The sequence below is a fragment of the Dreissena polymorpha genome, chromosome 9, assembly GCF_020536995.1.
Source record: "Dreissena polymorpha isolate Duluth1 chromosome 9, UMN_Dpol_1.0, whole genome shotgun sequence".
NCBI lineage: Eukaryota > Metazoa > Mollusca > Bivalvia > Myida > Dreissenidae > Dreissena > Dreissena polymorpha.
In genome coordinates this window covers 8,608,727-8,636,142 of record NC_068363.1, presented here as the reverse complement: position 1 = coordinate 8,636,142, position 27,416 = coordinate 8,608,727, and the positions used below count along the sequence as shown (strand labels likewise).

Sequence of the window (27,416 nt, the reverse complement as noted above, 5' to 3'; positions counted from 1 at the left end):
TTATCCAGATAAGTGCATATATTATTGGACATCAAAGGCACAAAGACACTTTTTAAATTCTGTATCTACTAACAAAATCCAGTCGTGTACGTTTATTAAGTTAATTGTCAAAATATATGTATATCCCATTACAAAAAACTTTATATTTTGGATATAGGGTAAATCCATAGAAAACGCCCAACCGAGTCAAGGGGTAGGTGTATTCAACCAAGTATAAAAAGTTAACCGGCTGGTAAAGTTTTCAAATTTTGCAATTAGTTGTGATATACAATTTACTATGTGGAAATAATAACAAAGAGTGTTTCTGGAAAAGTACCCATTAGGCTTCCATTACCTTAATATCTTCGTTAGAAGGTGATTTTTCGAGCGCTCCGTAGTGTAGTGGTTACACGCTCGCTTCACATGTGAGAGGTCCAAGGTTCGAGCCCCAGTAGAATCAAATTATTTTATTTGTGTTCTATGTTAACTTTTTGTTTTGATGTAGTCATTTTAGTTTAAATAAATATGCTGTTTTATCGTAACCATTTGTTGATTTTATTATGCCCATGAAATATATGTGTGAGAGGGTGTGGGGTCGTAAACACATTAAAACCTTCTTTGTTCCACTATCCTAGCAACCACCTAGTTACAAATACAGGCGCTATAGAGCGCGAAGCGCGACACGTATTATTAATTGTAATAATGAGTCTTGATAAAGGAAGCAGCCGCTTATCAATGAGGAGCACCTTCACAGCACCCCAGTCTCATTACTACCAAGTCATCCTATAGGTTTTTTTAAGATCCACATATAGAAAGCCGCAGGCCTGACCCGTATCTTGCCAGTGGTATGGACCCTTTGGTATGGACCTTTAACCCCGCTCACTATCCAGCGTTTAAACGTCAGGGTTTACATTTAAACCGACTATTAATAGCTTATTAATATCTTAGTTAGAAGGTGATTTTTCAAGCGGTTCCGTAGTGTAGTGGCTACACGCTCGCTTCACATGTGAGAGGCCCAAGTTTCGAGCCCCAGTAGAATCAAATTATTTTATTTGTGTTCTATGTTAACTTTTTGTTTTGATGTAGACATTTTAGTTTAAATAAATATGCTGATTTATTGTAACCATTTTTTTTATTATGCTCATGAAATATATGTGTGAGAGGGTGGGGGGGGGGGGTTCGTAAACTCATTAAAACATTTACAGTGTTTTCATATTAATGAGTACTCAACCCCTTATCGTAAATGAGCAACGTAAGAATAAGTTCAGAATACTCTCCCCTTGAATTTGAGAAAAATATGAAATTACGCTTACAAGATGAAGCAGATTTTTTAAAACCTACACAGTTCTGTTCCATTAATGAAAACTGCACACGGATGCCAGTAAAAACAAGAGCACCGCCTTGCGGGTGCAGACCGCTCATCTATTTTCTTTTTAAAGGTGAAGGGACAATCATTTTCAATCACAAAGGAGGGAGGGGTGGAGTGAAGAGCGGTGCATTGTGTGGGGGTGTGGACATTTATTACATTTTCTTCCAAAAATGCGAAAAAAAAGAAAAAAAAAATCGGGGGGGGGGGTGGGGGGGGGATGGGGGGGATTCTTGGGTGCGATGGTTGGACGGTATTTCAAACATAAAATAATAAAAATAAATATTTGTGTTTTTTAACCGTTTCATAAAAAAAAATTGGGGGGGGGGGTGAGGTGGGGGGGTATAGTGTGAGGGTGTGGTGGTAATTTGTGAGATGATCTTAAAAAAAAAAAAAAAATAGGGGGGGGGGATTCGGGTGGGGGGAGGGGGGGTGGGGGGGGGATTCTTGGGTGCGATGGTTGGACGGTATTTCAAACATAAAATAATCAAAATAAATAGTTTTGTTTTTTAACCGTTTAAAAAAAAATTGGGGAGGGGGTGGGGTGGGGGGGGGGGGTATAGTGTGAGGGTGTGGTGGTCATTTGTGAGATGATCTTAAAAAAAAAAAAAAAAAAAAAAAAAATAGGGGGGGGGGGGGGGTGGGGGGGGGCACGGGCGATGGTTTGGGTGGAGTCTATTGTGGTATGTCAGGTAAGAGTAGTTTTGTCAAAGTATCAATCAAATCTAATCATAAATAAAGAAGTTATGGCAATTTTAGAGAAATTTAATAATTTGACCTTGAGAGTCAAGGTCATTCAAAGGTCAAGGTAAAATTCAACTTGCCAGGTACAGTAACCTCATGATAGCATGAAAGTATTTGAAGTTTGAAAGCAATAGCCTTGATACTTTAGAAGTAAAGTGGATCGAAACACAAAATTTAACCATATATTCAAAGTTACTAAGTCAAAAAAGGGCCATAATTCCGTAAAAATGACATCCAGAGTTATGCAACTTGTCCTTTTACTGTGCCCTTATGATAGTTTGCGAGTGTTCCAAGTATGAAAGATATATCTATGATACTTTAGGGGTAAAGTGGACCAAAACACAAAACTTAACCAAACTTTCAATTTTCTAAGTATAAAGGGCCCATAATTCCGTCTAAATGCCAGTCAGAGTTACATAACTTTGCCTGCACAGTCCCCTTACGGTAGTTAGTAAGTGTTGCAAGTATGAAAGCAATAGCTTTGATACTTAAGGAATAAAATGGACCTTAACACAAAACTTAACAAAAAATTTCAATTTTCTAAGTATAAAAAGGACACATAATTCTGTCAAAATGCACGCCAGAGTTATCTAACTTTGCCTGCCCAGTCCCCTCATGATAGTAAGTAAGTGTACCAAGTTTGAATGCAATAGCATTGATACTTTCTGAAAAAAGTGGACCTAAACGCAAAACTTAACCAAAATTTTCAATTGTCTAAGTATAAAAAGGGCACATAATTCAGTCAAAATGCACGCCAGAGTTATCTAACTTTGCCTGCCCAGTCCCCTCATGATAGTAAGTAAGTGTACCAAGTTTGAATGCAATAGCATTGATACTTTCTGAGAAAAGTGGACCTAAACGCAAAACTTAACCGGACGCCGACGCCGACGCAGACGCCGACGCCGACGCCAAGGTGATGACAATAGCTCATAATTTTTTTTCAAAAAATAGATGAGCTAAAAAAGGAAACCAATGTAAATAAAATGAACTATGAAATATTTGGGGGTTACAACACAAAATCATAGATAATGGTTATTAAGGAGTTATAACACAACATCATAGATAATGGTTATTTGGGGGTTATAACATACAATCATAGTACAGTAGAAAAAATCGTTCCACGTAACTTCATTGAGTGCCTTTCACACTGAAATTCTCTACGCCCTTTGATGCTTTGCATCAATACTTATCTTGTAGGTCTGTTTTTGATACCGAGTATAATATTGGATTTCACCGTTCAATTAAAGACCAGTGTGATACATGCACAAAATACAAAAATGCCTCTGTTGCTGAAAGAAATGCCCTGTTAGAGAGTTATGAGCAGCAAAACAGCTGCACGCGTGAACAAAGAATCTGACAAGGAAACAGCCAATGCTAAAATAGACCCAGATTTTATATGTGCTTGTTTTGATTTAGAGGAGGTATTGCTAACTCCAATAAGTTTCGCGTCATCGCTCTATTATAAACGTTGATTGAACACATACAACCTCTCCATATATGACATTGGCACCTCAAATGGTTATTGCTATGGATGGGACGAAACAGTTGCTAGCCGTGGAGCGTCTGAGATTGCATCATGCGTTTACCACTTTATCAAACCTATGTCTTCAAAGCAAATCTCGAAAAAAAGTTTGTGTTTTATAGTGACAACTGTTTCTCTCAAAACAAGAATAGGTATTATACCACTATGCTTTGGTTTGCCATGCAAAAACTTGATCTTGAGTCCATACATCATAAATATCTAGAAAAACGAGAACGACTCTATACATGCCTCTGTAGAGAGAGCTAGTAGGTTTATTTATGTATATACTCCAGGGCAGTGGGCAGCAGCAATAAGACCAGCAAGACATAACCGGCCGTACCATGTTAAGGAAATGGGACAAAAGGACTTCTATTATTTTACAACCCTTTCTTAGAAAAAAAATATTTGAACTTGAAATAGGCTTTTCATTAGTTATGTCAAAACACTTCAAATGCATGCAGTGAAACCAGACATGGTGTTATATCAGTACGATTATGCTGGTCCGGTTCATGAGTTAAATCTGATGCAACGACCAAGAAATTCAAAGGGGGATTCTGTTGACACATCAGGAATTAAATTGCAGGTCCTAAGAAGTGCCCCAATCAAATTAAAATGGGAAAAATACAGAGACCTATTAATGCTTTGCAAAGCTAATATTATTCCAAGTGTCCACCATACATTCTTCATTCTCCTCCCCCATGAAAATTGTGTGTGAAAGTTACTGATGAAGTAATGTTTGGATATAAGCATTAAGGACAATGTTAATGTTTTGGAATTTTTGTTATGTTTGTTTATAATGAAGTTATTGACCTAAACATTAAAAATATATAGGAATAGTGTGTAGTTATGACAATAAATAATTTAATTGCATAATGCAGACTTTTAATTACATATCAATTGCTAATTATTTCACAAGTTTTGCAATGAAATGACTGTATATCTTTATACATAGTTTGATTCTAACCATTGCATTTTAGTATAATGGCATACAATGGAAATAAAACAAATTAAGATCAAGGAAACTACATATTTCAATTGTATATTACTTAAGATAAATCTAATTTTGTAAATATCAAAGATACCTGTCATGTCAAGATTTGAGTGTTTATTTTCACTTGCAACTGTTATGTGACATTGTATCAATGATAAAATTATTGTAATACAATCATTTATTTTATGCTTACTGTTGTCAAGCAAATAGCATAAAATATTTTATGCTTACTGTTGTCAAGCAAATAGCGTAAAATATACATTTTTTTTTAAAATCAGTGGAAGCTTTTAATTAATTTCATCTCATGAGCACTTGACATGACATTTTTACTCATGGCTTCGCTCCTCATGAAAATATTGCATATGGTGCTCACATGCTGACATAAATTTTATCTTCCACTCAAATAAAACAAATATCCTCTATGTACAAAGCTAATGATTTCATGAAATAATGTTATTGTTCCATTGTCCTTCATGATATAGGATTATCAAGCTTGTTTGCATAATATATATGATAATTGCTCTATTAAAGGTGGCTGAACATCAGATTTATGCCAAAAATACTTTATTTTGAATTATAGATCAGCCCTGAAATGGCTATTTCAGACAAAAAAGAGAAAAAGAAAAAAACATTTTCAAGCTGGATTCTAACTTGGACTGCACCACAGATGCAATTATGTTTGCTGGTACTTGTTTCAAAGATAAAGTAAATGTAAATAACTGTGGCAAATAGGGTTACTTGTTTTGTTTCTGTGACAAAAATATAGTAATTTACTTTGTTTTGAAATAATAGTTTAAACCCTTATAATATTTTGTTCGCCTTGGACAATCTAGAGTTCAGTCCCCTAAAATGCTTATAAGTACTTGTATATTTGATACGTGCTGTGGGAAAACCAACCTTTGGCGTTTGGATCAAGATGAGCCTGTACATCGGTGCAGTCTGATCAGGATCCATGCTGTTTACTCAAAGCTTTTGCAACACTTATAAGGTCTGAAAGTTAACAGCATGGATCCGGGTGAGATTGCGAGGATGCGTAGGCTCATCTGGATCCTTGATGGTCGCAAACACCAAAGGTTGGTTTTCGCACAGCAAGGCTCAGTTATTCTTTACTATTTTAGTTACATGTACTTCTGATGAATGCCAGTTCCTAGTTCTAGTTTTATGATGAGAGAAGGCTTTGCGAAAGTGACCCCTGGTTAGTAACATGAAACACTATCCTAATACTGTTTACATTATTTCAGTTCAATAAACTGTTGATTGAAGTTAAATGTATTTTTGCTTGGGATTCCAGTTCCCTGATACTAGACACCTGTGTTATTTTGTAAGGAACCAGTATTTTCAGTTGTAAGCACATGGCCCGTCATGGTTTGTGTTTTCTACAGGTGAATGAAACCAACCATCAATTGAAGTATACTTAATTTAATGGCATTGAAAAATCTCTTCCCTTCTTTATAATAACATTATAAAATTAAGGTTATAAACAAAATCATCCTTAAGTTACAATGTTTCTTGGATATTGCAAAACCATCAAATTTAGCTAAAAACTTAGTGCAAAAGTAATGTATCTTCAGATACAATAGTTTTGCACCTAAATATTTTGGCTAAAGTTTTCTAATGTTAACGCAAAAGTATTGTATCTTGATATTCATCAAAATACATTTACATGAATAAACAAATTGTTAACTGTAATGTTTAAATATAGTTATTTACTACAAGTTTTAGTCTGGTTTTTATCAGGAAGTGAAAATAAGGGAAACAATGATGTTTTTCCATCTTCTGTAAAATTCTAAAAATCTGAGTTACAATAGTTTTGCGCCAAACCCTCGATATATATATATATATATATATATATATATATATATATATATATATATATATATATATATATATATATATATATATATAAGGAAAATGCTTCTTACATACATATATAGAAAACTGTCCCACTCCCTGGCGGCCATGTCCCATGTCTTCCCACTGATCACGACCATTTTCAAACTCATCCAACATATCAATAAAACCGATGTTTTGACCAGGTTTCATGATGATTGGCATAAAATGTGACTTTGAGAGTGTTCACAAGCTTTTTTAGTATATAAATTTAAGGAAAATGACCCCCCCCCTGGCGTTCATGTTCCTAGATGGATCAAAACCATTTTTGAACTCAACCTCCGTATCCAGGAAAAAATCTTCTGACCAAATGTCATGAAGATTGGGCAAAAAATGTGTCTTCTAGACTGTTCACATGTTTTCTTATATACATATAGAGAAAAATGCCCCACCTCTTGGGGCCATGTTTATTCACTAATCACGACTATTTTCAAACTCAAACAAGATATTAATAAAACAATTATTTTGACCAAGTTTCATGATGATTGGACAAACAATGTGACTTCTAGAGTGTTCACAAGCTTTTTTACTATATAAATATATGGAAAAAGACCACCACCCCCCTCCTGGCGGCCATGTTTTTTTACCGATTCAAACCATTGTCGAACTCAACCGTCATATCCAGGAAACAAATGCTCTCATCATATTTCATGAAGATTGGGCAAAAAATGTGTCTTCTAGACTGTTCACATGTTTTCACTATATACATATAGAGAAAACTACCCACCCCCTGGCGGCCATGTTTTTTCACTGATCATGACCATTTTCTAACTCGTCCGAGATATCTATAAAAATCGATGTTTAAACAAAATTTCATGATGATTAAGCAAACAATGTGACTTCTAGAGTGTTCACCAGCTTTTTTACTATATAAACATAAGGGAAAAAGACCCCCCCCCTGGCGGCCATATTTTTTTTTACTAATCCAAACCATTTTTGAACTCAACCGACGTATTCAGGAAAGAAATGTTCTGACCAAATTTCATGCAGATTTGACCAAAAATGTGACTTCTAGAGTGTTCACATGTTTTCACTTTATGCATATAGAAAAAACTGTCCCGCCCCCTGGCGGCGATTTTTTTCACCGATCTGGACCATTTTCGAACTCGTCCGAGATATCAATAAAACCAATGTTTTGACCAAGTTTCATGATGATTGGGCAAACATTGTGACTTCTAGAGTGTTCACAAGGTTTCTCTATAGCCATATAAGGAATACTGCTCCGCACCCTGGCGGCCATGTTTTTCAATGGACCGAAACCATTTTTGAACTCAACCAACATATCATTAAGTCAAACATTTTGACAAAGTTACATGAAGACTGGGCATCAAATGTGACTTCTACAGTGTTCACAAGGTTTTTCTTTTTTTGACCTAGTGACCTTGTTTTTAACCCAGCATGACCCACTTTCGAACTCGGTCGAGGTATCATTAGGACGAATGTTCTGACCAAGTTTCATGAAGATCGGACAATAAATGTGGCCTCTAGAGTGTTCACAAGGCAAATGTTGACGACGGATGCACGACGCACGACGGACGACGGACAAAAGGCGATCACAAAAGCTCACCATGAGCACGTTGTGATCAGGTGAGCTAAGAACACTCGTAAAGAGCAATCTATCTAAACCCATGAAATCAAGAAAATGCAATATAAAAATGGGATATGTGTCTGCATATGAAAATTGTTTAATAAAACGACAAATCATTACCCGCATATCTTCCTTCCGACAACTTTTCAAGCATTTGCAATGCAATATCCGGTTGGTCGTGAAGCAGGTTAAATACATCCGCTTCTTCAACCATCCAGAAAATAAAAGCATCGTCATTCTTCGCTTTCTGTGCTCTCTTGGTTTCACTCTAAAAGAAAAAAGTAATGCTTAAACCATCCAAACACACACGACATTTACGAAAGCCGGAAACTATATAGCTTCCTTAAAACATATATTAAAGAGTTGGCGTTTTTTAATATTTATATTTTTTAAGTGCAATAAAATCAATGTTTGATCACTTTAAACAACATTTTTTGCTCTTTATATCTTTTAAATTAAGAAAAAAACTCTCATATCATGTAATATGGGAGACAAGCATTAAGAATAGTAAAAGTACACATCCAAATTTCTCTAAGAGATGTATCAAAATAAAATATATATTCTTACAGTGAATATTCTCCTTTTCATAACATTAGATATCATGAGGTCAGAAAGATCGGATAAATGCTTTTTGATCAAAAGCTCAATGGGTGAAAATTTGCTCTTCATCGGCCGAAGCAATTCTGGTTCATCCGCCATGATGGAATAAAACTTCATAATGTGAATCTTGTTTGTTTCCAAAAGCCATCGGCCTTTCCAATACCGAGTGTTCATTCCGCGCATGATTCTTCCTATTAACTTTTCATAGTACTCAACAAAATTCTGCACTGCAATCGTGTATGCTTCCGACTTTATCTGCTCCGATAAGTATTGATATACTAATGGATGGAGGGAGTAGGTGCATTTTCTTTCAGACTTGTGTCTAGACTCAACCTCCAGTAAATTACTGTCATGCAACCTCTGAAGTACTGACATGCATGTACCTGTATTGTGACATATATTTTGAAGAATTTTCTCAACTGCACCAAATTCGAATGGCGATGCTTGGAAAACTGACATCGCTGCAAGTGCGTTGCGTTCCAATGGGTCCAAGTTTGTAATTGTTTCTTCAATTATTGACCTGACACCTAGCCCTTTTGACACATTTTTATCCATGTTAAGATGAAATATTAAGTGATCCGTTGTAAATTTTCCTTCTTTCAGCATTGTAGATACCATCTTTATTGCCATTGGCGAACAAGCACATTTGTGCACAATTTCTTCAGCTTTATCCACCTCGAAGGTCTGCAAAAAAAGCATATCTACAACATATTACAATGAAATATATCAGTGCAAATGGCATATTAACACGTAAAATTATTATTAACGAGTGCAAACAAACGTTTTTACTGCACAATATATGAAAATTTTACGCAATATTAACACCTTTCACCATACTTTGTTTATAATAAGGAAATAACGGCTATTGGTTATAATATTTTGTCAGGATTGATTCACTCATGGTTTTGTCTTTCTATTTTAAACAGTCAGTAAAAAACTTTGTCCTCCGGGCGCCGGACAGCATTAATAGTACTGCATTAGGAATTTAATCAGACGACAAAATTTGTTCCCGACTATACAATAAATGCCTTATTCTAAAATAAAGTCACCACTACCACAACGTACCATTCCCGAGCAACATTTTAGAAGATCAACGCCGTCTTCGAGAACAAGAGGCATCAAATGATGTTGAGCGAATAATTTATCTTCACCTGGCTTTTCTGGGACTTTTTCACGAGTTGTTATCAAAATCCTAACCTGAATCATAGCAATCATTTGTAAATCCTGTGCATGCAAATATCTCCAGGCTGGTATTTTGTCAAGTTTTTTCTTCAAAAGCATTTAACCCATTTATGCCTAGTGGACTCTGTAGCGCCTTTAAATGTCGCATCGCCATTATATGTCGCAGGCTACGAGATTTGTCGCAACGTTGACGATAAATGTCGCAAGGAACGATAAATGTCGCAAATCCTACTGGCGATATATGTCGCAACTTTAACGATAAATGTCGCAAAAATTTCAACTGCCGATATATGTCGCAACATTAACGATAAATGTCGCACACCTTTTTAAGTCATGTTAAAAACGAAAACTTGAAGTAAAATGACTAAAACTTTCAATTTATATTTTGATTACCCAACGAGGTTCTTTGAGCCGACTTCCACCAGAATGGTCAGCTTTTAGTTAGTATTGTCCGATATGGTCAATTGTGGTCAGAATTTTCCATAAGTGTCGATTGCGTTCAGTATTGTCCGAAATGGTCAGTTGTGGTGAATACATTTATATTTATTTATATACAGATGTGACATTTGACTCATGTATTTATATACAGATGTGACACAGACCCATGTATTTATATACAGCTGTGACATAGACCCATGTATTTATATACAGATGTGACAAAAATCCATGTATTTATATACAGATGTGACATAGACCCATGCATTTATTTACAGATGTGACATAGACCCATGTATTTATTTACAGATGTGACATAAACCCATGTATTTATATACAGATGTGGCATAGACCCATGTATTTATATACAGATGTGACATTTACCCATGTTTTATATACAGATGTGACATGACCCATGTATTTATATATAGATGTGACATTTACCCATGTATTTATATACAGATGTGACATAAACCCATGCATTTATATACAGATGTGACATACACCCATGTATTTATATACAGATGTGACATAGACCCATGTATTTATATACAGATGTGACATAGACCCATGTATTTATATACAGATGTGACATAGACCCATGTATTTATATACAGATGTGACTTAGACCCATGTATTTATATACCGATCAGAGATGTGACATTTGCGGGATTATTTTTAAAGACCCAATGTTCGTATGATCTTAGCGGACCTCCGTTTCTAAAAACAATGATTTCCGTCTTTTTGTTGGTTAATTGTCATACCAGTATTTTCAGTATGAGCGCATCTCGCAACGTCATCGGCAAAAAAGAATGCAAATTATATCGGAAATGTCTTCGGTGATAAAAATACCCCTATGACCTTTAGATTTCAGAAAGGTAGACAACTCGTTCATGTATAAATTAAAAATTATTGTACTGGCTACGTCCCCTTGCCTAGTACCGATGTTACAATTGAAGTTTTGCGTGACATTTTTATCATTTATCCGTACACATCCGCGTAGATTTGCATACACGGATTTTAATTAGGGATGCAAGAGGTTACAAAAATCATTAACCGGTTAACCTTTTCCCGTAACCGGTTATTAACCGGTTAACCGAAACGCCTTAAGTAGTGAAATGGATTTAGAGTACGTACAAAATTCCATACCGCTCGAACAGCTCTGTAGAAACAAAAGTTATTTCAAATTTGAAATCGCTTGCGTTGATAACATGCCAGTTTCGTAATAAAATGTAGTGTACAATTTATTTTAATAATTTTGTAAATGTATTCTATAAATTTTATTTAGTTTTCCTGCGTACATGCACAGGGGTAAAACATTTAAAAACTACACAATGTTCATTTTCACGTGTTATTAACTTATTTTTGGTTGGGCCGCTTATTTTACGTTCGCGTCGTATCGCTCACAAACATGATGTGTTCATTCTGTTTTAATTTTTGAAACTCAAATCTTAAATTGGCTTAATATAGAAACGTTTTTTCCCTTTCTATTTGACGTAAAGGGGGTCATGTGTGTCCAACGAATTCGCATCTCTTCTTATTCGATACTTACATATTTTGTTGTTTGCATTTTAGCGTTTGTAGCCGAAGTAGTATCGTTTGATTTTCATTATACAATTAAAAAATGTGGGTAAAATAAAGAACACGAATGCAAATTAAATTAATTTTGCACGATATGTAAGTTGAATGTTTAATATAATCAGTACATTTATTTAATATCGAAGTAACTAAGTATAATGATCTCAAATACTGATAGTTACGTATGTTTGTTAACGTACCATAGCGAGAAAATTTTAAGCAATTAAACAAATACTAAATTCAACGGTTTTATTTTGTATCTATTTTTAATTGATGTTTAATTTTTTAATAAGTTAATAGTTTGCTTTCTTTCATAACACTTTCATCGGACGGTAATGGTGGAATCATTAGACGTAATATTATCATAATTATATTAATTTTTGATAAACAAAAGAACGTTAACTTTTCAAGATTTCAACTACGGATGCAGTTCTTGATAAAAAAAAACTTATAAACACGGTATTTTTGCGAGCAATCAGTGTTGGGTATTGGTAAACAAAACATCAAAATAAGCCGTCTAATGTCCCAACTGTTTTTATCGCGAGTTCAATAAACGTGTCAATTACGTCTTCGCTAATAGCTCCCACTCACCGCAGTTCGCTAGTTAAATTTAGCGAGTCAAAAAAAACAATAGTGTCAGTAATCAAAACGTACCGCCTATTTTTTTTATCACAAAGGTATTGATTAATTGTTTTATTACTTTGATTGTTGACACGTTATTTATTACCGTCGATCGTGCGGCATGTTGTTCTAACTAGTCGCCAGCGCAATTTGGCAGTATGTCACGCGAAAACAGTAAAATCGTACGAATTATTCCATGAAAAAAAATAATCAAATATTTTTTTCCAGGTTAACCTTTGTCCGAAATTGTAACCGGTTAACTGGTCGTTTCGGTAGGTTAACCGGTTAACCGGTTAACCTCTTGCATCCCTAATTTTAATACTTGAAAAAGCTTCCCTCTAACACCATTTTTACACGTAGTTGTAAATAGTTTATGAATAATCAAACTATCAAATGCTTTTTGAAAATCGACGTAATTTTATTTTTATATTTATTATCTTTATCTTTATTATTACGGTAGCGATCAAAAGGATCCGTGTTATAATCAAACTCTGTGTTAAATGTTATCCACATTATCATCAGGTATATAATCTAATAACTTTTTTGTGCGTGGGTCTAAATCTCCTGCTAGGTATATACATGCATCAGCATGAAGTACTCTTAAAGAAGAAATATTGGAGTCAATAATAGTGATACCATTAATCTCATTCATTCTTTCATAAATTGGTGAACCTTCTGGTGATAAATAGGCTATATATAATATGATATCTTTTAAAGAGCTATAAATAGAACTTTTGATATACAGAACAATACAATCCTGATAGTTATGACATATTTGTGAAATAAAGCCATCTTTTAACAGCTCGTTTTTTGTACAAACACGGCTTTTCCACCACTATTACGATATGCATTAGTTACTTTAATTCTCTCAGAGTCAAAACATGTAACTTACGGTACCCTCGCTTTTCCGATTTCCGACCAATTTAAAACAAGGATTTGTCATTATTGACTACAGCTTAACGTTTTTGAATGAATAATTATGACCGCTTCGGTCGATCTTCACCGCAGCTGACAATTATGGACAATACTGCCTACAACTGACCATTTCGGACAATACTAACTAAAACTGACCATTCTGGTGGAAGTCGGCCCGAATAAACCTCGTGGTTAATCTAGATGTAACCTGAAATTTTTAGTCATTTTTACTTCAACTTTTCATTTAAACATTACTTACAAACTTAAGGTGTGCGACATTTATCGGTAATGTTGCGACATATATCGGCAGTTGAAATTTTTGCGACATTTATCGTTAAAGTTGCGACATATATCGTTAGTAGGATTTGCGACATTAATCGATCCTTGCGACATTTATCGTCAACGTTGCGACAAATCTCGTAGCCTGCGACATGTTACGGCGATGCGACATTTAACGGCGCTACAGACTCCCCAATCCTTCTAAATTGGATCAATTTATTTCCAAAATTAGGGATGTCTAGTATATTTATTTCTATATTTTTAACATTTCTTACAGAAATTATTTTAAGCAACAGACCCTGATGAGACGCCGCATCATGCGGCGTCTCATCTGGGTCTACGCTGTTTGCAAAGTCCTTTTTTCTTGACGCTAGGCATAAATGGGTTAAAGCTGTTTGCTTTTTCCGCGTAGCGATTACTTTTGACCCATATTTATTGAAGTAATTCTACAGCCGGATGACTTAATGCCCAATAGAAATGCGGAAAGTTTTGAATTTTGGGGAATGCACAATTACAAAAACTGGCAAATGTCGGCCAATAATGATGATTTAAACTAAAATAATAATAGTTAAGACAAGTTGTTTCGTGAAAGTTTCGAATATATTTTCGCCAAGAACACTAGAACTGAAGATAATAATATTACTTATTGCAATTCATATACAGAACCTAGTATTCATTCACATAATCCATTTACCATTTTATTAAGCCTACAGAAGCGCTCTATAATTCGCAAGCATTGAGCTATATTTGATTGGGTGTTTGTCGATCAAAATGTAAAATTCCTTTTGTACTACTCGACTTGCAGAGAGCATTGCTGGAAACATATCAAAATGAAAAGGCCATCCTGGCCCCGTGTTCACAAAACAGTTTGTGCAATCGAAAATCGATTTTGCTTGTCATTGAAAATGGATTTCCATTGTAGTTGATAGGCAAAAATGAAAATGTCAGTTAAAATCGATTTTCGATTGCAAAAATGTTTTGTGAACACGAGGCCTGTTCTCCCGTCGTCCTTTTGATAGCATTAAATACATGTTGAAATCATAATTGTTAACTCACTAGGCCTGTTTATATTCGAATCCATTTGATGCTTTCTATTAACAAGAGGGCCTGAAAGGCCCAAAGTCGCTCACCTGAGATAAAAAGAAATGACCTGTTGTTTGCAGCCCAAGATATCAACAGAACAAATGTTCTAACAAAGTTTTATGAAGAATGAACAACAAATGGCCCCCTAGGCGGCCATGTTTTTTTAACAGACCCGAACCATTTTTGAGCTCTTCCTAGATATGTCCAAATTTCATAAAGATTGGGCAAAAATGTGTCTTCTACACTGTTCACATTTTTCACTATATACATATAAAGAAAACTGCCCCACCCCCTGGCGGCCATGTTTTTCCACTGATCACGACCATTTTCAAACTGGTCCGAGACATCCACATAACTAATCTTTGGACACAATTTCATGATGATTAGGCAAATAAATGTGACTTCTAGAGTGTTCACAAGCTTTTTCACTATATAAATATAAGGAAAAAGACCACTCCCCCCCCCCTGGGGGCCATGTTTTTTTACCGATCCAAACCATTTTCGAACTTAACTGTCGTATCCGTAAAACAAATGTTCTGACCAAATTTCATGAAGATTGGGCAAACAATGTGTCTTCTAGACTGTTCACATGTTTTCACTAAATACATATAGAGAAAACTGCCCCACCCCCTGGCGGCCATGTTTTTCCACCTATCATGAACATTTTCGAACTCGTCCGAGATATCTATAAAATTGATGTTTAGAAAAAAAAAATATGATGATTAGGCAAAAAATATGACGTCTAGAGTGCTCACAAGCTTTTTTTACTATATAAATATAAGGAAAATGACCCCCCCCCCCCTATGGGGGCCATGTATTTTTACCATTTTCGAACTCAACCGTCATATCCAGAAAACACATGTTCTGACCAAATTTCTTGAAGATTGGACCAAAAATGTGACCTCTAGAGTGTTCACATGTTTTCACTATTTACATCCAGAGAAAACTGCCCCACCCCCTGGCGGCCATGTTTTTTTCACCGATCTGGACCAATTTCGAACTCGTCCGATATATCAATAAAACCAATGTTTGACCAAGTTTCATGACGATTGAGCAAAAATTGTGACTTCTAGAGTGTTTACAAGGTTTCTCTATAGCCATATAAGAAATACTGCCCCGCCCCCCTGGCGGCCATGTTTTTCAACGGACCGGAAACATTTTTGAACTCAACCAACATATCATTAGACAAACATTTTGACACATTTACATGAAGATTGGGCATCAAATGTGACTTCTACAGTGTTCACAAGGTTTTTCTTTTTTTTTGACCTAGTGACCTAGTTTTTAACCCAGTATGACCCAGTTTCGAATTCATTCGATGTATCAATAGACCAAATGTTCTGACCAAGTTTCATGAAGATCGGACAATAAATGTGGCCTAAAGAGTGTTCACAAGGCAACATGTTGACGCCGCACAACGCACGACGGACGACGGACAAAAGGAGATCACAAAAGCTCACCATGAGCTAAAAATGTTTAAAACCATTAAATCAAATACACGATAAAAGAAGTCTCGTATTAAGATAAAATGTTATCGATTTTTCTTTAGATTCATCCTGCGTAACTAGAATACACTATTTGCATTACTACTGATGAACACAACATATTTTTTAAATAAATATGGACACGTGTTGTCGTTTTTATTTCCTGAAAATTATATTTCAGTTGCAAGGTTTTTTTTTGTTAATTACTTGGTTTCTTAAGTTGACAATGGGCCAATTTACGTTTGTTTATTCGCGGTACAGAAATAACATTTATGTCTGATAAGGCTATTACTGTCTGAGATTATGTCAACTAAAGTTGGGTCCGACAATTTTTCTTAGGATACATGACAATTCTAAGATCTGAGCTGTTTTCTAAGTGGAGACTTGTAAAGTGGGGTCCGAGAATCACGTAACTGACCAATTTGCAATCATGCATTATTTTCGGATAAAACCAAAATCTCAATATTTATTTCAAGGCCTTTGTTGTGTTTTTGTAAAGACATTCTCTATTAAAGGTATCTTAAACGAAATCGTATATTGATCATACACTTCTTAATAAGTAATGCATATTACAAGAAACAAGCACGTCTGTATTGTTTCTCTATCAAAACTAGATTGTTTGTAATTTAATAAATGATTTTATAACAATTTTTATTTGCAAAGCCAAGCGAAAAAAACACCTTCTTCATACCTGAGCGTCAACCTGTGCATGAAATAGACTGTAAAAGGCATCCTGAAACAATTCGTGTTCGTATTGGTTCTGAAAGATCTTGTCACAATCATCCAGACAAAACAATGTTTCTGAAAAGATTAATATGATGGCATGACGGATGTAGCTACTTTAACATATGCTATGTCCAAACACAGGGTACAAATAGTTTGGAAACAAAAAACAAAGTTTAAGAAAAAGGGATACTGTTTATATTCTTTTTGGAACAAATATTGCATTTCATTTACATTAGCACACTTTGAAATCGACAATTACATTTTAACACTATAGTGAATCAAGACATCATGCACCGACACCAAAAGTTGAAAAACGTACTTTAAATAAGAGCAAACAATCGGATACTTTTAGAGCAAACAATCGGTGATTGAGTAATAAGCGCACGTTGATATAAAAATTGAATAGAAACACAGATAGAATATTGATATATTAACTCACTGTGTTTTATAGCATGTAAACCTTTTACAAGTATTTTCATTAAAAGATCTACATGTTCACAGGTCGGGAACGGTTGTTTCAGTTTCAGCAACAACGTCTTTAGGACGTCGCTAGTGTGTGTTACATTCCTGTTGTTAAACAATTTACATATAAAGACTATATACAATGTATAATGTATACAAATATAAATGTAGAGACAAAAGTCCTCGACCGTGGTCAGTAACTTCCAATATGACATAGCATGACAGAAGATATTAAGGTGACACAATCTACTTATATATTACAATTCAACTTATTCTGAATATACTGACAATTACCGCAATGCAATATTTCATGTACATCAAACTTCATACTTACACCCTTCAAATAAACAAAGATGTAATGACTTGTTTATGATCATAAATAATAACACATTGTATGATAGCAAATAAGATTTAAGTTTTGTTAAATGGCAGAGTCTTGCATACCTGAGGTCGATTTTTAGAACCAACCAACCCTTTTCTTGAAATTTGTGGCACACCTGATTGGCTAGGCAGCTTTTCCCTTGCCCGCCAAAGCCATGCACGATCAACCCTACAACATTTTGTTGACCACACGTGCTTTTACAATAGCTTTTTCGTCAATAATTAACATCGACGTGTAGCTTGTATGAATATAAATAATTAATTAAATGTATAAAATTTAACTTTGAATTCATGGAAACTTTTTTTAACTTCTCCTATGACAAACTGAAAACAGGTCCCTTACAACAAGCGATTACGTGTCTACATTCCGTACATTTACGTTGAAACTTGTGTTACCTAAATTGCGATAATCTTCAAGGTCCCTGCATACTTTATTTACGTCCGCGTCTCTGCCAATAAACGTTGTTGTAGGTTTAATCTCATAGTGATGGATATATTCTTGTAGGTCCCTGATGTACCCCTCAATTTTCTCCGACCAACTAAAAGACCCCTGGCCCCCATATTGGCCCTTTAAATATCGCTTTAACTGCTCCGCCGAGTCAATATCTTTTCCTACAAAAAAAAATACAATCCACTTAATGTAAACAAGTGTTTCCTTAACTTACCTATCAAGAGTTGTAGAAGACATCGCGCTCTACTCGTCTTGTTTTTTTTCACAGCTCATGTTTTGTTTTCTAATTAACTGTTTCATACTAAGTTATTTTAGCTTTCAAATATTTTGCTATTTTTCTAATTTAAAAAAATATTCTACAATACGCACATGCTTTGGTTTTGAGTGAAATCTACTGTTGTTTTGATCCAATGTTCTCCAAGTGCACACAAATAAGTTGTTGTTGTTTGCATCACAATAGCTTATTACATTATCGAAAACATTTTTCTATATGTCTTCAAGTAGCATGACCTTTATCACGCCCAACCTATGTGCGATCATTTGATATAATTAATGTAATCGTCAAGTTTCATTAAAAGTGTACAATTTATTTTTCAAATTATTATGTTCAATTAATTCTTCAATATCTTCTATCAGTTACCTTGCCATTACCACAATGTACACCATATGCAATTCCGAGTTAGATCTTGACATTAGGCATTTATGTGCGTACTTTCAATGCAATATGTCCCATTTGTATTGCTTAATTGAGCGGATTGGGTCATTAAGGAAAACAAAATAGTAAGCAAACGTTACAGGGGACCACAATATTTATTATGCCCCCGGATCGAATGATCGGGGGTATTTTTTTGGCCTGTGTGTCATCGTTTGTCGTTGTCCTCTTTCCAATGTGTGTGTGTGTGTGTGTGTCCCAAAACTTTAACCAAAAATTTAACCTATGTCAACTTTTTGCAATATTGAAGATAGCAACTTGATATTTGGCATGCATGTGTATCTCATGGAGCAGCACATTTTTAGTGGTGAAAGAGCAAGGTCCAGGTCATCTTTCAAGGTCAAAGGTAAACATAAATAAATATATAAATAAAAATTCAAAGCGGCGCAGTAGGGGGCATTGTGTTTCTGACAAACACATCTCTTGTTATGTAACATATTACACCTCTTGATAGTAGTTTAGAAAAGCTTTAAGTTATTTTTAAGTGTTTTAATTAACAATGTGGCCCATTGGGTGTAACCAGTTAAAACCCAGGCGCACCATTAAGCATCGTCGCCACGCTGAGGCACGGAGATGCATCTGTCTCGGACGAATTTTGAAAACAAACAAGAGAAAAAATAATAATTGAAAATGCATATGTTGGGATCGTGTTCTTTGACGAGAAATCACTGTAAGTTTTGCCATTTCCGACACTCTTCTACACTTTAACACAACTTATCCGATATAATATTACAACTTTGTTGAGGTACTTTAGTTATTTCTTTTAAGTTTGACTGCCTTAAATCTAACTCTGGCTGACAACAAAATGTTTACTGAACCAGTCTGATGTCACATACTAAACATCAAAGCTCGGGACCTTGTAGTCCAAATAATTAGACGTAAGCTACCCCGCTTACGTCTAAACGGCTACCGTCGTTTTCCTATAGCAAATTGAGTTCAACTAAAACTTCAGTTTTTCTCGTTAAATCTTTGCTAATGCATAAAATTATCATTAATTAGACATATATGTGAGCGATTACCTCTTAAATGTGTAAAAATTGTGCTTTTAAACCACTTATGTACATTTTTAAAAATAAACATACACAACACACTTCGTGTGTTTGTCGTTTATAGAATTACATTGAATTATCTTGAACGAAATTATTTTTTGAATAGGTTACACATAACCAATTGTTGTTGTACAACAAACCACATCACTTTTTAGCTTTCTGTACTCTTTAATTAAATGGAACCTATATGTGTGTGTTAAAACTACCAGTTGTATCACGGAGTGTATATTGTTAGGAGATGAATCGAGTATTTGACCCTTACTGTAGTAAATTCAATCTTATGCAAAAACTATTCATCCGATTTTATTGGTTTATACGTTATCTTGTTGCTTATTAATTCCTCTTTCAAAAATATACGTTTTAGTATATTCACGTTGTTATTAATGGATTTATAGCGAGATAAACACAAGAAATAAACATTTTATGTTTTACCACCGCGCGTTTTACCGTATTGTGGCTATCGATTTTGTACAATTAGCGTACAGCGAAGCGCCGAGGTTATACATTTTGATGTACCCACTCACGTCTTTTGTTGAATTATAGTTTTATTTCTCGGCCGATTTTGACAAATTATATATCATTAGAAAGCTTACGCTACGTAGTTAACAGATATATAAATATATATTAAGTTTTTCTTCTGATTTCGACAGCCCGGCGAGTTATAACTTTAACTTTTTCAAATATCATACCGTTTTGGAGTTTTAGAATCTAGATTTACGGTTGACATGTTCGTACTTAATACCAATTTGTAGCGTTTATATTTGGAGTTCAGTTTTAAAAATTACATCTTGCTTAGGAGAATAGAATTCTGTATACGATAGAAAAAAAATTGTTTAAAAACGAAAGTAATTAAGGAATGAAGGCGGAAGAAAGTAGCGCGCGTTCCTAACGCACTGAACTGATGCTACGGTCTCGGCGATTATGCTTTTGTTTAGAAACCGGCCATTGAATTTCCTTTGCCATGATTATTATATTTTTTATGATATATTGTAGTATTTTGTTCACGAAACATATCAATAAAGCTTATTATAAATAAATCTTAATAAATTAACTATTTCAGGTCTTGTTTATAACACAGAAAGGGTGTTAAATTTATGATGAAACAGCGTATATAGCGGACCCTCTCGATTTTATTCGGCTTTGCATGCATACTTGAAATAAAATGGGTGTCAAAAACATTCATCGTTTGCTGTTAATTATCAACGAGGGAATTATGTATAATTATATGAAATGTTATTTACCTTAAATTATCAATTTATTAAAGATTCTTGAAAATCACGGTCGGTGTTACGCGGGTCATTTCGTATTTTGACATTAGGGCATCATGTTCAACTATTCAAAATCAGATTTTTTTTTCACTGGGACGATGACGGCTTTGATTTAGACAGGCAGACAGATAGTTTATTCAGACTTATACAACAGTACATCGTCTTCAACTCAAATATATAAATTATTTTTAGACGAATTGTTAGGTGATTACACATATAGCAGTGATGATTCTGAGAATGTTGCCATGTTTCTTATCCGTGTAATCTAGAGTCCGTGGTTTGAGCATTTTTATCGCGGTGTTCAATAAAAGATATCTCAATAATCTTGTTTATTGATAGATCTGTGGTTTTATTGCCCCTGTGTTCAGCACAAACCAATTGTCTCGTTATGATCAGATACTGTGCCGACCAATACTAAATAACACTATGGTGTCATACGCCACAGCAGGGACCTATACTTGTGATCATGGAGTCTAAGTGCAAGACTTAAAAAAGTATGTTGTTTCGCTTGCGGTTGTTAAAGCCAAAACGGGGCTCCCAGCTGGCACAGCTGCTGATATTCAGATCTGAATACTTAAACTTATTGAGACCTTATTCTTAACCGTTGCGCGTTTTACGATATCGGATTTTAGGCGGGAATAAAACTCAGTGAAACTATTCAATTTCTTACACAACATTAAGCATATTAACAGTTATTGAAATTAACAATATCAGCGACATCTTTTTAAAGACTAAACACCTTTTCAAGTATCGAATTTAACATGTCAATAAAATATATAAATACCAAAAAAGGTTTCATTTAATATTGTTCACATTAAACCTTTAAATGAAAGTGTCGCTTTAACTATTTTCCGTGTCTTATTAAGCCGCGAATCGTTTGCTAAAAACAGTTAACAAAAAGGGCTACACGTTCTAATTCTTAATGAAATACAAAAATAAGTATAACATAATTAATAACGTCCATAAACACACACAGCAAGATCAAAGTTTTAATGGAAAACTAATATGACATTCCACGTAAATTATTATTTTCGTCTAAATCGAATACTATATATAGAGAAACAATGTATTTATAACCGACCAATGAGGTAACATTATGCAACTTTCAATTTACACAGTGCTATATGGCAACAATATGGAATTTGAACAGTGGTAGTGTTTTAAGGTCTGGACTATCATTACTTGTAAGTTTGTATAAACATTTTTCTAATGCAATTAGTAAAATAATGTTTATATTTTATGTTTAATAATTTATTGCATGATTATTCTGTGCTGTTATATGAATTTGATGGCGTTAAAGCTTCCGACATGAATTCATGTCGGAACGATGCTATTGCAAAATAACGTTAAACGATATGAGGTCGATGTAAATCGACCTCATATTTATAGGAGTAGGGACCTTGCGGAGTCAGAAAAGTTTCTTAGAAGACTATTGAAGTCTTTCTTTATAGTTATGTTTTATATAAGACCAAATTATAAAGGAAGCAACCAACCTATTCTTTCCGCTACGAGTGTTTCGAAACTGCCGGGTACCTCTCCATCACGAATATAAAACTGCATCAAATATTCTTTCTCTTCGTCATTCAATTCCTCGCACAGTCTGCGCATCAAGTAGTCCCATGGATGAATCTGTGTAGGAAGGAACCCAACAGGGCCTGGGCTCAAAGCCATTACTGTACGTGCTTACTAGGGACGCCGGTCTAAAATAAAGTGGGTATTTGTATTATTGAAACCCTCGAACTGTTAAAAATAAATGATAATAATAAATTATAATACGTATTTTTTTATAGGATGAAGGTCTCCCTACAAGTGCATGGTACAGTAAGCAATAAAACAATAATCGATAGTATGTGTAAGGACATACATTTACGGAAGAGACAATTATTTATACATGGGATGAAATGCAATAAATATAAAGATATACGCAATACAATTGACAACTATCTTTCGTTTTAACTGAATAAGGTGGCATGGTCCATAAATTAATTATAGTGTAACAGTCGGAGATGAGCTGACACATGTGAATGACAGTGGCATATGAGTTTATGAATGTGAATGACAGTGGGATATTAGCTGATAAATGTGAATGACAGTGTCTATGAGCTGACACATGTGACTAACAGTGGGATATGAACTGAAACATATGGATGACAGTCTGATATGAGTTAACACATGTGAAAGACAAAGGGATATGAGCTCACAAATTTGAATGAAAGTTGGATATGAGCTAAAACATGTGAATGACAGAGGGATATGAGCTGAACCACGTGTACGACAGTGGATATGAGCTAGTTCATGTAAATCACAGTGGAATATGAACTGGCTCATGCAAATGACAGTGGGATAAGAGCTTACACACATGAATGACAGTGGAAACAAGCTGAAACTTGTGCATAAAAGTGGATATGAGCTGAAACAGGTGCATGACATTGGATATGAGATGAAGCATGTGAATGTCAGTAAATACAAATATAGAAGCTGACTCATGTGAATGACAGTGGATATGAGCTGATAATATGAAAAGCAATGATATATGAGCTGACACATGTATATAGCAGTTGTTATGAGCTAAAATATGAGAATGACAGCTGATATAATTAGTACATGTGAATTACAGTGGATATGAGCTGACACATGTGAATTACAGTGGGATATGAACTGAAACATATATATGTCTGTGGGATATGAGGTGATACATGTAACTGACAGTGGGATTTGAGCTGACACATGTGAATGCCAGTGGATATGAGCTGACATGTGTGAATAACAGAGACTATGAGCTGTCACATGTGAATGACTGTTTATATGAGCTGACACATGTGAATGACAGTGGGATATGAGCTGACACATGTAAATGACGGCGGATATGAGCTGACACATGTGACTTACAGTGGGATATGAACTGAAACATATGGATGACAGTCTGATATGAGTTAACACATGTGAATGACAGTGGATATGAGTTAACACATGTGAATGACAGTTGGATATAAGCTGACACATGAGAGTCGCAGATGATATGAGCTGAAACATGTGAATGACAGTGGATATGAGCTGGCACATGTGACTTACAGTTGATATGAGCTGAAACATGTGACTTACAGTTGATATGAGCTGAAACATATGGATGACAGTCGCATATGAGTTAACACATGTGAATGACAGTGGATATGAGCTGGCACATGTGACTTACAGTTGATATGAACTGAAACATATGGATGACAGTCGGATATGAGTTAACACATGTGAATGACGGTGGATATGAGCTGACACATGTGAATGACAGTGGATATGAGCTGACACATGTAAATGACTGGGGATATGAGCGGACACGTGTGAAAGACAGTGGGATATGAGCTGACACATGTATATGACCGTGGATATGAGCTGACACATGTGAATGACAGTGGATATGAGCTGACACATGTGAATGGCAGTGGGATATGAGCTGACAGATGTGAATGACAAAGGGATATGAGCTGATACTTGTAAATGACAAAGGGATATGAAATGACACTTGTAAATGACAAAGGGATATAAAATGACACATGTGAATGACAGTGGAATATGATCAGACACATTTGAATGACAGTCGGATATGAGTGGGCACATGTAAATGACAGTGAATATGAGCTACACATGTGAATGACAATGGGATATGAGCTGACACATATAAATGACAGTATATATGAGCTACACATGTGAATGACAATGGGATATGAGCTGACACATGTGAATAACAGTGGATATGAGTTAACACATATGAATGAAAGTGGATATTAGCTACACATGTGAATGACAATGGGATATGAGCTGACACATGTGAATGGCAGTGGATATGAGTTAACACATATGAATGAAAGTGAATATGACCTACACATGTGAATGACAATAGGATATGAGTTAACACATATGATTGACAGTGAATATGAGCTACACATGTGAATGACAATGGGATATGAGCTGACACATGTCAATGTCAGTGGATATGAGTTAACACATATGAATGAAAGTTGATATGAGCTGACCCATGTGAATGACAGTGGATATGAGCTGACCCATGTGAATGACAATAGATATGAGCTAACACATGTTAATGACAGAGGGATATGAGCAGACACATGTTAATGACAGTGAGATATGAGTGTGCAGGTGTAATTAACATTGGATATGAGCTAACACATGTGAAAGACAGTGAGATATGAGCTAACAAGTGTGAATGACAGTGGTTATGAGCAGACACATGTAAATGACAGTGGATATGAGCTGACACATGTGAATGACAGTTGATATGAGCAAACACATGTGCATGACAGTGGGATATGAGCTGACACATGTATATGACCGTGGATAAGAGCATACACATGTGAATGACAATGGGATATGAGCTTACAAAAGTGAACGACAGTGGATATGAGCTGACACATGTGAATGTCAGTGGAATATCAGCTGACACATGTGAATGACAGTGGGATATGAGTTAACACATGTGAATGACAGTGGATATGACCTGACACATGTGAATGACAGTCGGATATGAGTTAACACATGTGAATGACAGTGGATATGAGCTGACAAATGTGAATGACAGTGGATATAAGCTTACACATGTGAATGGCAGTGGGATATCAGCTGACACATGTGAATGACAGTGGGATTTTAAGCTGACACATGTGAATGACAGTGGTTATGAGCAGACACATGTGAATGACAGTGGATATGAGTTGACACATGCGAATAACAGTTGATATGAGCAAACACATGTGAATGACAGTCGGATATGAGCTTACACATATGAATGGAAGTGCATATGAGCTGACACAAATGAATGGCAGTGAGATATAAGCTGACACATGTGAATGACAGTGGGATATGAGCTTAAACATGTGAATGACAGTGGGATATGGGCTTAAACATGTGAATACCAGTGGGAAATGAGCTGACACATGTAAATGACAGTGGAATATGAGCTGACACATGTGAATGACAGAGGGATATGAGCTGAAACATATGAATGACAGTGGAATATGAGCTGACACATGTGAATGACAGTGGGATATGAGCTGACACATGTGAATGACAATGGAATATAAGCTGACACATTTGAATGACAGTGGGATATGAGCTGACACATGTGATTGACAGTGGATAATAAGCTGACACATGTGAATGACAGTGGAATATGAGCTGACACATGTGATTGTCAGTGGTATATCAGCTGACGCATGTGAATGACAGTGGGTTATGAGCTGACATATGTAAATGACAGCTGGATAAGAGCTGACACATGTGAATGGCAATGGGTTATGAGCTGACACAGTCATGTTAATGACTGTGGATATGAGCTGACACAAGTAATTGACAGCTAGATATGAGTCGACATATGTGAATGACAGTGGGATATGAGCTGACGCAAGTAAATGACAGCCGGATATGAGTTGACACATGTGAATGACAGAGGGTTATGAGCTGACACATGTGAATGACTTTGGATATAAGATTACACATATGAATGACATTGGGATATGAGTTGACAAATGTGAATGACAATGAATATGAGATGACACATGTGAATGAAGGGCTTTTTTCCTTTTTTAGCAAGGGCCTTATAAAGACCCCTTTGTTTAAGAGAAAGGTCCGTTCCCAAATAGAATTTCTTTTAAATGTGTCAATTTTCCCCAAATTTCAAGCTTACTCTGGGAACTGTTAGTCATTTTGTAGGTAGTTATTTTTACCAAAAAAGGAAGGCCAGGCCCTTTTCCAAAATCAAGAAAAAGCACTGGAATGACAGTGGGGTGTGGGTTAAAAATGTGAATAACCGTGGATATGAGCTAACATACGTGAATGACAGTGAAATATGAACTGACAAATGTAAATGACTGTGGACATGAGCTGACACATGTGAATGACAGTGAAATATGAACTGACATGTGTTAATGATTGACAGTGGGATATGAGCTGACATATTTGATTGAAAGTGGATATGAGCCAACACATGAGCATGACAGTGGGAAATGAGCTAACACATGTGCATGACAGTGGGATATAAGCTGGCACATGTGAATGACGGTTGCATGTGAACTGGCACATATGGATGAGTATGGAATATG

At 35.4% G+C, this 27,416-nt stretch overlaps 1 protein-coding gene across 5 annotated transcripts in view; it reads right to left on the bottom strand.

The window, feature by feature from the left end:
• Positions 1 to 27,416, bottom strand: part of LOC127846558 (uncharacterized) — a 63,859-nt gene that overhangs the window by 18,752 nt on the left and 17,691 nt on the right. For all 5 annotated transcript variants that reach the window (XM_052377932.1, XM_052377933.1, XM_052377934.1 and 2 more), the window contains exons 2-9: positions 22,800 to 23,006; positions 18,223 to 18,438; positions 17,890 to 17,995; positions 17,423 to 17,550; positions 16,949 to 17,058; positions 9,746 to 9,877; positions 8,648 to 9,364; positions 8,201 to 8,348 (exon numbers count right to left, since the gene is read on the bottom strand). In XM_052377932.1, the coding sequence (XP_052233892.1) occupies positions 8,201 to 8,348; positions 8,648 to 9,364; positions 9,746 to 9,877; positions 16,949 to 17,058; positions 17,423 to 17,550; positions 17,890 to 17,995; positions 18,223 to 18,438; positions 22,800 to 22,977 (1,735 nt within the window). In that variant the 5' untranslated portion in view covers positions 22,978 to 23,006. The remainder of the gene's footprint in view (positions 1 to 8,200; positions 8,349 to 8,647; positions 9,365 to 9,745; positions 9,878 to 16,948; positions 17,059 to 17,422; positions 17,551 to 17,889; positions 17,996 to 18,222; positions 18,439 to 22,799; positions 23,007 to 27,416) is intronic.